The sequence below is a fragment of the Sphaeramia orbicularis genome, chromosome 11 (genome assembly GCF_902148855.1).
Source record: "Sphaeramia orbicularis chromosome 11, fSphaOr1.1, whole genome shotgun sequence".
In the NCBI taxonomy this organism is placed as follows: domain Eukaryota; kingdom Metazoa; phylum Chordata; class Actinopteri; order Kurtiformes; family Apogonidae; genus Sphaeramia; species Sphaeramia orbicularis.
In genome coordinates this window covers 46,745,231-46,758,113 of record NC_043967.1, presented here as the reverse complement: position 1 = coordinate 46,758,113, position 12,883 = coordinate 46,745,231, and the positions used below count along the sequence as shown (strand labels likewise).

The 12,883-nt window shown below is 34.5% G+C and overlaps 1 protein-coding gene across 5 annotated transcripts in view; it reads right to left on the bottom strand.

Annotated features, from left to right (window-relative positions):
- cgnb (cingulin b) overlaps positions 1 to 12,883 on the bottom strand; it is a 70,731-nt gene that overhangs the window by 26,428 nt on the left and 31,420 nt on the right. For 4 of the 5 annotated variants that reach the window (XM_030147384.1, XM_030147388.1, XM_030147386.1 and 1 more), the window contains exons 8-12: positions 6,905 to 7,053; positions 4,642 to 4,668; positions 2,039 to 2,156; positions 1,534 to 1,746; positions 469 to 564 (exon numbers count right to left, since the gene is read on the bottom strand). In XM_030147384.1, coding sequence (XP_030003244.1) covers positions 469 to 564; positions 1,534 to 1,746; positions 2,039 to 2,156; positions 4,642 to 4,668; positions 6,905 to 7,053 — 603 coding nt within the window. The remainder of the gene's footprint in view (positions 1 to 468; positions 565 to 1,533; positions 1,747 to 2,038; positions 2,157 to 4,641; positions 4,669 to 6,904; positions 7,054 to 12,883) is intronic. The other variant, XM_030147387.1, reaches the window with a different exon arrangement.

Below are 12,883 nucleotides of genomic sequence, written 5' to 3'. Positions count from 1 at the left end.
AATCGAACTGGCAACCCTTTGGTCACAAGCCAATTCTCCAGCCATCTAGGCCATGATTTGTGTTATGTTATATGTTTCTTGTGAATGATAGTGAAAACAATTTCCCTGTGAAGGACGAATAAACAATACATGCGAGGGGCGGGGTTTGTCTATCTATCTATCTATCTATCTATCTATCTATCTATCTAGCTATCTAGCTATCTATCTATGTTTTTTCCACTTCAACACCATTTCACTATATTATTATAGCTAGTAAACCTGCTGTAATATACGACTGTTAAAAAAAGCATATGGATGCAGATTGTATATGTTATGCAAATGTGTCTCTTAGGGATTATTTTCTGAGCTTACATGGTGTTTTCCACTGGATCACTCATTCTGCGTGGGAGGCCATTTATCTCACTTTTATGCCTGTTTGTGTAATTGTGTGTTCAGAAATGCATTGTGTCTTTTTTTTTGGTGCAGTACCATGCGGGCCAGCCTCTCTCTGAGACGAGTGTTTGCTTCTTGCAGTTCCAAGTTTGTTCCGTCTACAACAGACTTCCCTGAAGACCCAGCTGGCGACTGAAGAGGGAAGAAAAATGGTCATTTATTGTGCATAAAATATTAGAAATTTGGTTTTTAACCCCATAATATCGAATGTATCATATTTGTTACATGACTTTTGAAGCCCTCTACATGATCAGTGTGATATTTTTTTTCTTTAAAAACCTGATGTACATAATTGGATACATGCAATACACATATAATCCACCAGGGGGAGGAATTCGTTCACCAGAGGCCTTTCCAGTGACACTACAAGACTGTCAATAATGAGGAAGGAGGCAGAACTTTGACAATTTTGAAAAGGAATTACCAATTTGTTAGACATGTTTGTGTTATACTATGTTTTTGTTTGTTACCTCCACCAGGGAGGTTATGTTTTCAGCGGGGTTTGTCTGTGTGTTTGTCTGTTTATTAGCAAGATAACTCAAAAAGTTATGGACAGACTGTGATGAAATTTTCAGGAAATGTTGATACTCGCACAAGGAAAAAATGGCTGAATTTTGGTGGTGATTGGGGGGGGATTTCTGTTTGTTTGTCTGTCTGTTATCAAGATAACTCAAAAAGTTATTGACAAATCTTCATGAAATTTTCAGGAAATGTTGATACTGGCACAAGGAACAAATGATTAAATTTTGATGGTGATTGGGGGGGGGACTGATCTGCCTTGGTGGAGGTCTGCGCTCTCCGAGTGCTTTTCTAGCTCAAAAATAATAATATTTGAGCACTGAGACCCGATGTATCCAATATGATACAAAATTGAAACTCATACATAGAAATTGACATTTGAAAAACAGTTTTTTTGGTTGTTCAGAAGGACCAATAAAGGCTCCAGTTTCAAACAACCTGAATTTTCTGTCAGTGATTTAGTGGTTCAGGCTTTACAGGGTTAACTGCTGTTTACAAGCCTCAGTGTTGTTTTATTTTGCATTTGTCTGTTTTCAACCACTCGTATCATCTCTGTTGCTTAAATTCCAGATGATGCTTCACCTCTTTCACCCTCTCCAGTGCCTTTTCCAGCTCCTCTTTGTCTTTCTGCGACTGTTCCTTCAACTTGCTGATCTCAGACAGCAGCTCGGTTTCTCTGGCGGCGCTCTCTTTCCTCAGCGCTTCAAGTGCCTCAGTCTTCTCCTCTAACTCGGCCTTTTGTTTGTCCAGATCTGCGTGAGTCCGCTTCAGGTCGTCATGGCAACGCCGAAGCTCCTTGGGATAAGCAATCAGAGATGAATAATGTGTGTGAGTGAGAGGAATTTGCCGGGGTGAATAATAATGTGTTGATATGAGTGTATGTGTGTTTGTGTGCAGACAAAAAAAAAAAAACTGAATGAAAAGGATGAGCGGTGATCTAAGCTTCAGACAAAAGGGGATGTTGATGGCTGCATTATTACTGACAGAAATGAAAAAATAAAATGGAAAATAGTGTACAAGAGGAGATGAGCCTGTGTACTTCACCCACACAGTCAGTCTAATCTGCGCTGTGCTTGGTGTGAATTACCTCTGCTACACGGTTATCGTCAGAGGCAGGCATTTGTTTCTTCATGACGAGGAGCGAGTCCTGAAGATCCTTCAGCTCGCTCTCAAATTCCTCCTTTTCCAAACGGGATTTCTGCAGCCTGCGGAAAGAAAGCAGAGCTTAAAGAGCGTACGGTGGAAACAGCCTCCGTCTGTACTAAACACATGCACACGCTGAAAGACCAGAAGCATCAACACACACTTTCAAACAGACACTTAAACACCAGCACACCACCACAGCTACACTTTGACTGGTTCTTTAAGGACAACAATTCCAAAACACAAATACTGGCAGGAGGTAAAATCAGGAAATATTGTTTAGACGGGATGATTGAAAAAAGCAACGACATAAGGTTATAAGCAGGGTAACACTTTATATTAAAAAAACACATATTCACCATTAACTATTCGTTTATTTACTTGAGTATTGGTGCTTTGTTATTCATTATAAAGCACCATATTCTACAGATACTACACTACAAACAAAAAGTTAAGGATATTTCACTTTTTTTGGTAATTTTTTTGCTATTTGTAAATAAAAATGTCTGGTCATTAAAAAAAATGTGCTTCAATTCAATTCACACTCAAAAAAAGTAAAAAGTGCTGTGCAAGAATCCCAACTGAAAAAAATAGCAGAAAAACTAAAAATATCCTTAACTTTTTGTTTGTAGTGTGTGTTGTCGACTAAGAAATTTACATCAACAACCTCCCGATCACTGGTTATTGATTGTAAATACTGAAGCTGTGTATGAATTACAAACTAAATATACACTGCCTGATGAAAAAAAGATCGACACTGATATTTTAGTTGGATTATCTGATGATTATGTTTACAGTATTCATTCACTAAAGCATTTTTTCAACATACACTGTTGCTCATGAATTAGATTTTTCTTTTTAGTGTGTTATTTGAACTTCATTTAGCTGTTTTAGGGTTCTTTTCCCTTTGGAATCTCACTTCTTCCCATCCATCTATTTATTTATCTATCTGTGTTAACAATGTTTCGATTACAACTAGTATTATTGCATTATCATTATTACTCATTTCTTTTTACTCTTTATGTTAATGAAAGAAATGATGTTTATAGATATGTAACCATCACTTCTTTTACTTTTACATCATTTTTATTTATCCCTCCCATTCTTTTATTTTGTTTAAAATAAGTCAAGCTGAGGTCAGTCTATAAGCCTTTTGGGTTTCCGACCTCACCTGCACATTTTCGTACCCTTCTCTCTATCTAGAGAGATATGTACATGTATTTGTCTTATTTTATACTGTATGTGCAAATAAATAAATAAATAAATAAAAATAAAATAAAAAATTCCTTGAAAATGACAACATCCGGTCTCAGAAAATTAAAAAAAAAATCAGTTTTTGGTTTGTTTTTCCATTTCTGTCAGGTAGTAACTTTGTTTTTTTGTTAATATGAAAAGACAATGAAAATTTATCTGTTTTTAAAGTTTGGTTTATCTGTTTTGACACTGAAAAAGAAAAATGCCTTGAAATTAAATTCTGTCTATTTTAGAACAAAAATCAATTAACCACTAGTTTCTCTTTTGTTTCTGAAAAGAAAATCCAATTACCAAAAAGACACACCGACCCTGTCAAGTAGTAACTTTCTTTTCTGTCATTAGAAAGAGAAAACAAAAATCAATCCGTTTTTTTAAATTGGGTTTATCTGTTTTGACACTGAAAAAGAGAAACAAGCCTTGAAATTCAATTTTAATTTGTCTGTTTTAGAATGAAAATCAATTAACCGCTAGTTGCTCTTTTGTTTCTGAAAAGAAAATCTAATTACCAAAAGATACCCTAACTGAGGTGGTTATTAGGGGGAAACTGTGCAATATGGGCAAAGTAGATGCAGAATATAGTCATGGGAATTGTGTGATATCACTCAGATGCACCACTTTTGGACAAAACATAGTGTCAGTCGTAGGAGGTAAACTTAAATAGCCTGCCCCTCCCAATAAGACAATGTCCAACATACGACACTTGTAAAACTCACTTAAAACAGTGGCTCCTAGAAAACCACAAATGCACTAATTTTTAATTGGCATACATTTTATCACCTATACACTGTCTCTGTTTAGTTGTAAGTATAGAGGTGAATGAATAGGCTAACGCCCCTGTGATGTCTATTTGTTTTTGCTTATTTGTTTTGATGATGCCTATGTCATCATTATTTGTAATTATTTTTTTTTAAATTAATAGCGAACGAGTGACGTATTAATGTTGGCTGTTTTATGTCTTGTTTCTGTCACCTGTGTTAATAAATATGTTTATAAGTGCTTTCTAAAGCCAATATGACACTATGAAAAGCAACAAGTTAACGGTGAATATAAAGTGTTACCATAAGATGATTGAGGCTAAATCAAGAAAGTCAGCCGCTAAATGCTGCAGGACTGACTGATGATTAGGATTATTATCGCTGGTTAGTAAAGGTTCACTGATCTGCGACCAAAACAAGGAACATCTGGTACAACATCTACTTTTTTCAGGACATGTATCTGAAGTTGAAATTGCTGATTGGAAACTAGGCTAAAACTACTCAAATCAAACAAAGTGGGATTAATTCTCTTTCTCACTTTTGACTGCTGCAGTGCTTCCAGTTCCTGCCAAATGAAAAGTCAAGTGAAAGAGGGCATGCATTAAAAATGACTCAAGAGAAATATGATAAACGAGACCCCTCTGACAGTACAGTTTTGTAGGTTTTCTGCAAGCAATTCAATTTTTTTTTTTTTTTTTTGGGAAAATTACTGAAAGATGTAATAACCTTAAAAACATGACAGAGTGTTTGATGCTTCACCGAGGCTGAGAAAACTTAAGTACATGTTCAAAAAAGATGGATCTGTAAATACAAGAGATGAAGTAACCTTTTCCTGTTCAGATGACTAATGGTTCAGCACACGAGCCTGAAATATAAGATTTAGTCTGACATCTTTTAACTGAAATGTGGATTTCTCTACATCAGAGGTGTCAAACATGCGGCCCGGGGGCCAAATCCGGCCCGCCAAAGGGTCCAATCTGGCCCCCGGGATGAATTTGTGAAATGCAGAAATTACACTGAAGATATTAACAATCAAGGATGTTCGAATCATTTTAGGTCAATTCAATCTCAAGTGGGTCAGACCATCATAATAACATATAAATAATGAAAACTACAAATTTTTCTCTTTGTTGTAGTGTAAAAAAAAAAAAAAAAGTAAAATTACACAAAAATGTTTACATTTACAGACTAGCCTTTTGCAAAAAATGTGAATAACCTGGAATTTCTTAAGAGAAGTTTGTGGAATTGTACCAATATTCTGCCTCTTTCTAAATGTTTTGTGTATTTGTAGATCCACTGGGATCTGTAAGTTGTGATGCATTTGTATAAATGATAAACTAAGGTGTAATATTGTTAAAATTGCACTTATTTTTCTTAAGAATTTTCAGGTTCATATTTGTTCACGTTATGTTCAAGTATAGTTCGTAGACGTAAACATTTTCATTACGGAATTTGACTTTTTCACTCAAAAACAGAGAAAAAACTTTGGAGTTGACGGTAACACTTGAGGGTCTAGTTTATAATGCATTAAGCGCACATTCATAAGACATTATAATGCATCATAAAAGTCATTACAACAGTTTATGATCATGTACAACAACTTATACCAAGGTTAATAAAGTATTATAAGTGTAGGCATAATGTATTATAAATTCAGCTTTCATTATGTTTTATACATCCATACCAAAGTGACAACAGTGTTTGTAGGAAGAATCTCAGGTCCTGGGTTACGTAACACATTCTAACCATCATAACTCTAGCCAGTTATAAAGACACAGAAAACTGCTCTGACATGTAGTTTCTGAAATGGAATAATGCCTTAGAAACATCAATAATAAGTTACAGGATGACTGATGACTGATGATATTATAACGCAAGTATGATGACTTACGAGCAGTATCTACTGGCTCTAAGTAAAGTGTAAGTCAAAAATTATACATCGATGTGTTCCTAATAACTCTTTATTTTGCAAAAACAAAGCATTAAAAGAACAGAGTCAGTAAATAGAAGTGTTACATGCTGCTTTATACTTAAATAAAAAATAATGTGGCAGCTCTAAATCTTTGTTAATTCAATTACATCCTTTTTTTTTTTTTTTTTTTTTTTTAAATAAATATTAAATCCCTAAAATAGATGGGTATAGGGACCAGTGACAAAACCTAACAAAAGTTCCCCACCTAAAAAAATAAATTCCTTCACACTGCTTTGGTATGGATGTATAAAACTTTATGAACGCTGAATTTATAATACATTATACCTACACTTATAATACTTTATTAACCGTGGTATAAGTAGTTGTACATGATCATAAACTGTTGTAATGACTTTTATAATGCATTATAAATGCATTATAATGTCTTATGAATGTGCGCTTAATGCATTATAAACTAGACCTTCAAGTAAAGTGTTACTGAGTTGACATTATTTATAAGTTCTTCACCTATTATTTATATTATTTAACTGGTCTGACCCACTTTAGATCATATTAGGCTGTATGTGGCCATTGAACTAAAATGAGTTTGACACCCCTGCTCTACATGTTCATGGTTCTTAAATGGATCATTTGTGTGATGGTGTGAGTAATATGTTGATTCATACTGTTGAAAGGGTTTCCCACGTGAGTCACGTCCATACAAAACGTCTCAAAGCACAGCAGAAAATAGTTCTGTGTCTGCACGAAACTTAAGTCTGCTTTGTTTCGGCGACATGCAATCTGTGCAGCTGCGAGACAGGTTTTAGAATTCATTTGTTAAACCCATTTGACATCTTTTAAAGAACCGTGGAAATGTAAAGACACGAACTGTTCTCTGGTGCTTTGCAGCTCCTTGGTGGTGGTCTCCAGCTGGGACTTCCACTGCTCCCCGTCGTCTCTGCAGCTCTCCAGCTCTTCCTCCAGGGTCAACATGGAGGCATTGACCCTCTGCCTCTCCTCTTCTATCTGCTCCTGGGACTGAAGCATGACCACACGCAAACACACAAACAAAATCATATTAAGGATTTGTGCACAAAGCATGAAAACACATGCAATGCACAACATGGATCCAACCACTTCCATCATTATTACCATTAAAATAGAATCAACTAGATTTTATACGGGCTTCGCTCACACAACTCAGTCAAATGTTTGTAAAGGGGTCATATTTTATTGTGACTTTATTTGGGAATATAAAGTATAAGTTATTTGTGTTTGGATTTATTAAAATTTCGTGATGCATATGAAATTGCATGTTTATTTGTTTCTGAATAAAATATACAGTATATTTCATTTGTGACTGATGTTAAAAGTTGTGTTAAAATAAGCAATAGTAAATGCTAAGAAGATAACTACATTTCCCATGAGGCTTAGCATTACCCAAAAGGCTTAGGAATTTTCACGGAAGTAAGATGAATGTATGCCATGAGTTGTGAAAAGTTGTATGTGTTTCAATTAGCGGCACGCAGTAAAGAGGAATGCGTCTTTTTAAACCGAGAGTCTCGCTTCCTTATTTTTGGACATAATTTGGATAATTACAACATATTTTGCTAAACCCACTCTTAACACTGAAAAAAATCTAAATCTTACCAAGTGTATTTTTCTTATTTCTAGTCAAAATATCTCATAACACTTGAAATAAAACCTGGAAGATCAATTCAAACAGTCTAAAACAATTACAACTTCTAAAAAGGTGTACAAATTAACTGTTATTCAAAAATATAGAGCTGAGGATTGATTAAAGAAAATACTTGTTTAAAAAACTAGGATCAATATTGGTAGTTGAGATAAGGACATGATTTACCTGAATTAAATTAAATGTGTATTCTCTTCTGTTGTATATTTAGCAATGATTACATTAAACATTTTTATTGTTTGTTTTCATGTAGAATATTGTGTTAATTGTAAATAGGGTAAATAAGGCAAAATCCGTCTGTACTTCAGCCTAAACATTATTGGTCGCATTGTATATGGAACAACGGATATGTCGTTTTTGTTTGTTGTTTAAAGTAATTAACGACCGAATAAACTACTACTACTACTACTACTACTACTACTACTACTACTACATAATCACCTAAACTGTAACTTTTCAGTGAGATATAAGAACTTATTTTTAGATTATAGATCTTGACAATCTTATTTCAAGAAATCTTACCAAGATAATTTTCACTTTGGCAGATTTTTTGCTTGAATTAAGCAAAAAAAAATCTTGAATTACGCAAAAAAAAAATCTGCCAATAGAACAAGTGAAAATGATCTTTGCAAGTTTCTTGAAATAAGATTTTCAAGAACTCTTGTCTAAAAATACGTTCTTATATCTCACTGAAATGTTACTCTGTAGGTGATTATGTCTTATTTTAAGTGTGATGAGATATTTTGACTAGAAATGACAAAAATACACTTGGCAACATTTTGATTTTTGCAGTGCATTCATCTTTGGTTCATTTATTTGTGTATTTGGAGTTCAAAAAGTTAGAATTTGAACCCTCCAGGTGCTGCAAAGCTGTATTTAAATTCATTCTGGCAAAAAAAATCAAGTGGATTTCCACAACTTGTTTTAATTCCTGCTTAATTTGTTACATCTATAACTAGTTATGTCACAACATTTGCACATATAAGGTCAAGACTTCTGATGAACATTTCTCCGAGTACGACATAATTGTTTATCAGCAGCAGTGATTGTAGTAAAAACTGAAAATATGTCCAAACTTTGTGCTGATTATCTTAAATGTTCAGTTGTTGGTTGTATTAACGAACACAAGTGGTTGAACGGGACAGAGCAGCACAGCCAACAACCTAGAGGGGGCGGGGCATGAAGTGTCTCATTTGCATTTAAAGGTCCAGCGCTCAAAACGACCTTTCTGGTGTCATTACTGAGAAATAGGGTTGAAGATGGACCTGTGGAGTTGAATTAATGAAGAATTCAAACCCAAGTATAGCATTTACAGTTTATGTAGACCACAGAGAAATGTTTTAAAATGAATAATTTCATTTAAAAAAAAGTAAAATATCACTCCTTTAACTCCAGTTTCTTTTTCAAGCCCAAGGTTAAAGAAGGATGGGGATAGTTCATCTTATGCCTTCATCAGTGTCTTCAGCTTTCAAAAAACACTCCCAGATAAGAAATAACACCATGAAGTACGGTGCATTCATCACAAACAGGGATCCAACTGCTTTAATCCTCCTCTCGCCGTGTAAATCACCTCATCAAAGCTGCTGCCAACCTGTCTGCTCACTTCCTGCACTCAGGCTGCATTCCACTTTTTTCCTGACACCGCTGTTACATTTTCCTGTTTCTGCATAATGATCTGTTTCTGTATATACATTTATATCACCCAATTCCTCTTCACTGCGTGCACTTGCTGCACTCCAAAAATACTTTAGTAAAAAAGTTAAAAAAAAAAAAAGTAACTCTCCACAAAATCCTCCGGTGGGGAAAGTTTTACATGACATGGAAATGATAAGTAGCTGAATTGTCTGTTGGTGCACACTGGGCTCAGCGTGACCTAAAAGTACCCCGGCTCAGAGTTTGGAAACTGCACTTATTATGCTGACACATAAAACTGAATGACAAGACAAAGCCTGGGTGTATAATAGGCGGATGCAACATCAAAGCACACTTTAATATCGCCTTAATAACGCATGCAGAACACAGAACTGCCTGACAGGTAGAACCCGACTGTTCTCCCAGCATATATACATAGAAAAACAGCCCCTCTCAAACAAATGCTCAGAAGTGTGAATTAGTAAGCTATGATGTACGGGAAAAAATGATTTATTTACTCCGTTAAACTGAAGCATGCCTTGTTTTTATGTTTTATGTATAATTCTCTTGTTCATGTCCTTGTTTTAGTTCATTTTAAGTATTTTGTGGATTTAATTATACCTGTTAAACAGACTGCAGTTGGAAACTGACACATTTATAGAAGTGCCATATAAAAATAACTTTAAAGTGTATAAAATAAGATCAAAAACTGAGAAATACACATAATTATTACTGAAGGTTGTACTATACTTTCTGGTAGTTTCTCCTTTGTTAAAAGTAAACATTCTTGTATACATTGTGGATTTTTTTGAGCCCATATGATAACAAATGATGTATATACACACATATATATATATATATATATATATATATATATATATATATATATATATATATATATATACAGGGTGGGGAAGCAAAATTTACAATGAACATTTAGTTGTTTTTTCTCAGCAGGCACTACGTCAGTTGTTTTGAAACCAAACAGATATTGATGTCATAATCATACCTAACACTATTATCCATACCTTTTCACAAACTTTTGCCCATATGAGTAATCAGGAAAGCAAACGTCAAAGAGTGTGTGATTTGCTGAATGCACTCGTCATACCAAAGGAGATTTCAAAAATAGTTGGAGTGTCCATAAAGACTGTTTATAATGGAAAGAAGAGAATGACTATGAGCAAAACTATTACGAGAAAGTCTGGAAGACACTATTAAAGAAGAATGGGAGAAGTTGTCACCCGAATATTTGAGGAACACTTGCGCAAGTTTCAGGAAGTGTGTGAAGGCAGTTATTGAGAAAGAAGGAGGACACATAGAATAAAAACATTTTCTATGATGTAAATTTTCTTGTGGCAAATAAATTCTCATGACTTTCAATAAACTAATTGATCATACACTGTCTTTCAATCCCTGCCTCAAAATATTGTACATTTTGCTTCCCCACCCTGTATTTCTATATAACCTTTATTATACATGTACATACTGTACATACTGTTGGTTTAGACAAAGGGGTGAGAGCTAATAAGCTATGCTTCTTCTCACTGCTTTTCGAATATGACTTTCTTTTTCTTTTTCCATGTATCATTATTTTATGCTTCCTTGAATTTTCATGTCTATATTATTATGTGCAGAGAAGTCAGTTAGTAACAATCAGGAAGCTTGTATCATTTCCATATTCGAGATAAATCAGTTAAAAAAAAAAAAAAATTACCCAGACAAGCAATTAAGAACAGATTCTTATTTACAAAAGCAGTCTGATCAAAGAGCAATGGCTCCTTGAGGGGTAGGGGGTGGGGGGGCTAAAAGGCTAAAATCATACCCCGAAGTAAGTAATCATTTATTCATTCATCCTCACTAGGGTCATGGGGGTCACTGGAGCCTATCCCAGCTACTTATGTGCGAAGGTGGGGTACACCCTGGACATGTCACCAGTTCATCACAGGGCTGACATATAGAGGCAAACAACCAATCACACCTATGGGCAATGCAGATGAACCAATGAACACCACATAGAAAGGTCCCACCCCCATTGACTGGTGTTGGAATGGGACCCAGGACCTTCTTGCTGTGAGGCACCAGTGCTATCCACTGCACCACTGTGTCGCCACAGTAAGTACTCAATGAATCTGTAACTGAAACTATAAAGAATTTCAGCAAAATCAAGTGTGATGTGTATTTGTAGCTATTATATTGCTATTATTTTTAATATTATTGCCATGCAAATTCTTCCCATCCCTTTTCGGGCATGTAAATGGAACTATTGTGCTGTTCTTCTGTCTAAGATTGTTATGATTCTTAATATTTGTATTATTATGCATGTTTTGCTAGTTTGCATATATGTTAAATTTCATTGCATGTTCAGAATAAATCACTAAATCACAAATTCAACAAGAGTGGCACATAATGAAAATAGTGCAATTCACAAAATATGCCAGATAGCCCATATGTGACTTCCTATCTACTGACAACAGTAATTATATCAATATCTTCAACTGTTTTGAAGTTATAGCCCTTTGAAATGTATCCCATAATAAACCAATGGGGATTTTAAAAATGCCAAAAATTCACAAAAAATTCAAAAATCAATATTTCCCAATGTTTTGAACAAACATGGTAGACCTTACCCCAAAGATGTTCCACAACAAATATCAGGTCATTCTGTCTGAGCCACCAGATCCCCTCAGTACACTGGAAAAAAATCTAAACCTTACCAAGTGTTTTCTTTTTTTTTTTCATTTCTAGTCAAAATATCTTATCACACTTAAAAAATGACATAATCACCTAAAGAGTAACTTTCAAGTGAGATATAAGAACTTATTTTTAGACAATAGATCTGGAAAATCTCATTTCAAGAAATCTTACCAAGATAATTTTCACTTGTTGCATTGCCAGATTTTTTTTCTGCTTAATTCAAGATTTTTTTTTTGCTTAATTCAAACAAAAAAATCAGCAAATGAAACAATTGAAAATTATCTTAGTAAGATTTCTTTTCTTTTCTTTTTTTTTTTTTTTCTTAGTTTAGTTTATTTCAAATATGCAACAAGACAAAGTAATCTTACTTAGTCCTCAGAAATAAAACAAGCATTAAGAATTCATAGAAGAAAACAAAAAACCAAAAACAAAACTTATACATATACATGACTTCATTTGCACATTCAAAAAAGAGTGGGAGGAAGTAAAACGTATTTAATCCCACCCCTTCTCCACACAACAGTCTATCCTTTAGCTTCTTACCTTGCATAATATACGAAGTCAAGTCCATTAGATCTTAATAATAATAATAATAATAATAATAATAATAATAATAATAATAATAATAATAATAATAATAATAATAATGGATTGGATTTATATAGCGCTTTTCTAGACACCCAAAGCGCTTTACATTATTGACCCATTATTCATTCGCTCTCACAATCACACTCTGGTGGTGGTAAACTACATTTGTAGCCACAGCTGCCCTGGGACAGGCTGATAGAAGCGTGGCTGCCAATTTGCGCCTACAGCCCCTCCGACCACCACCAAACATCCATA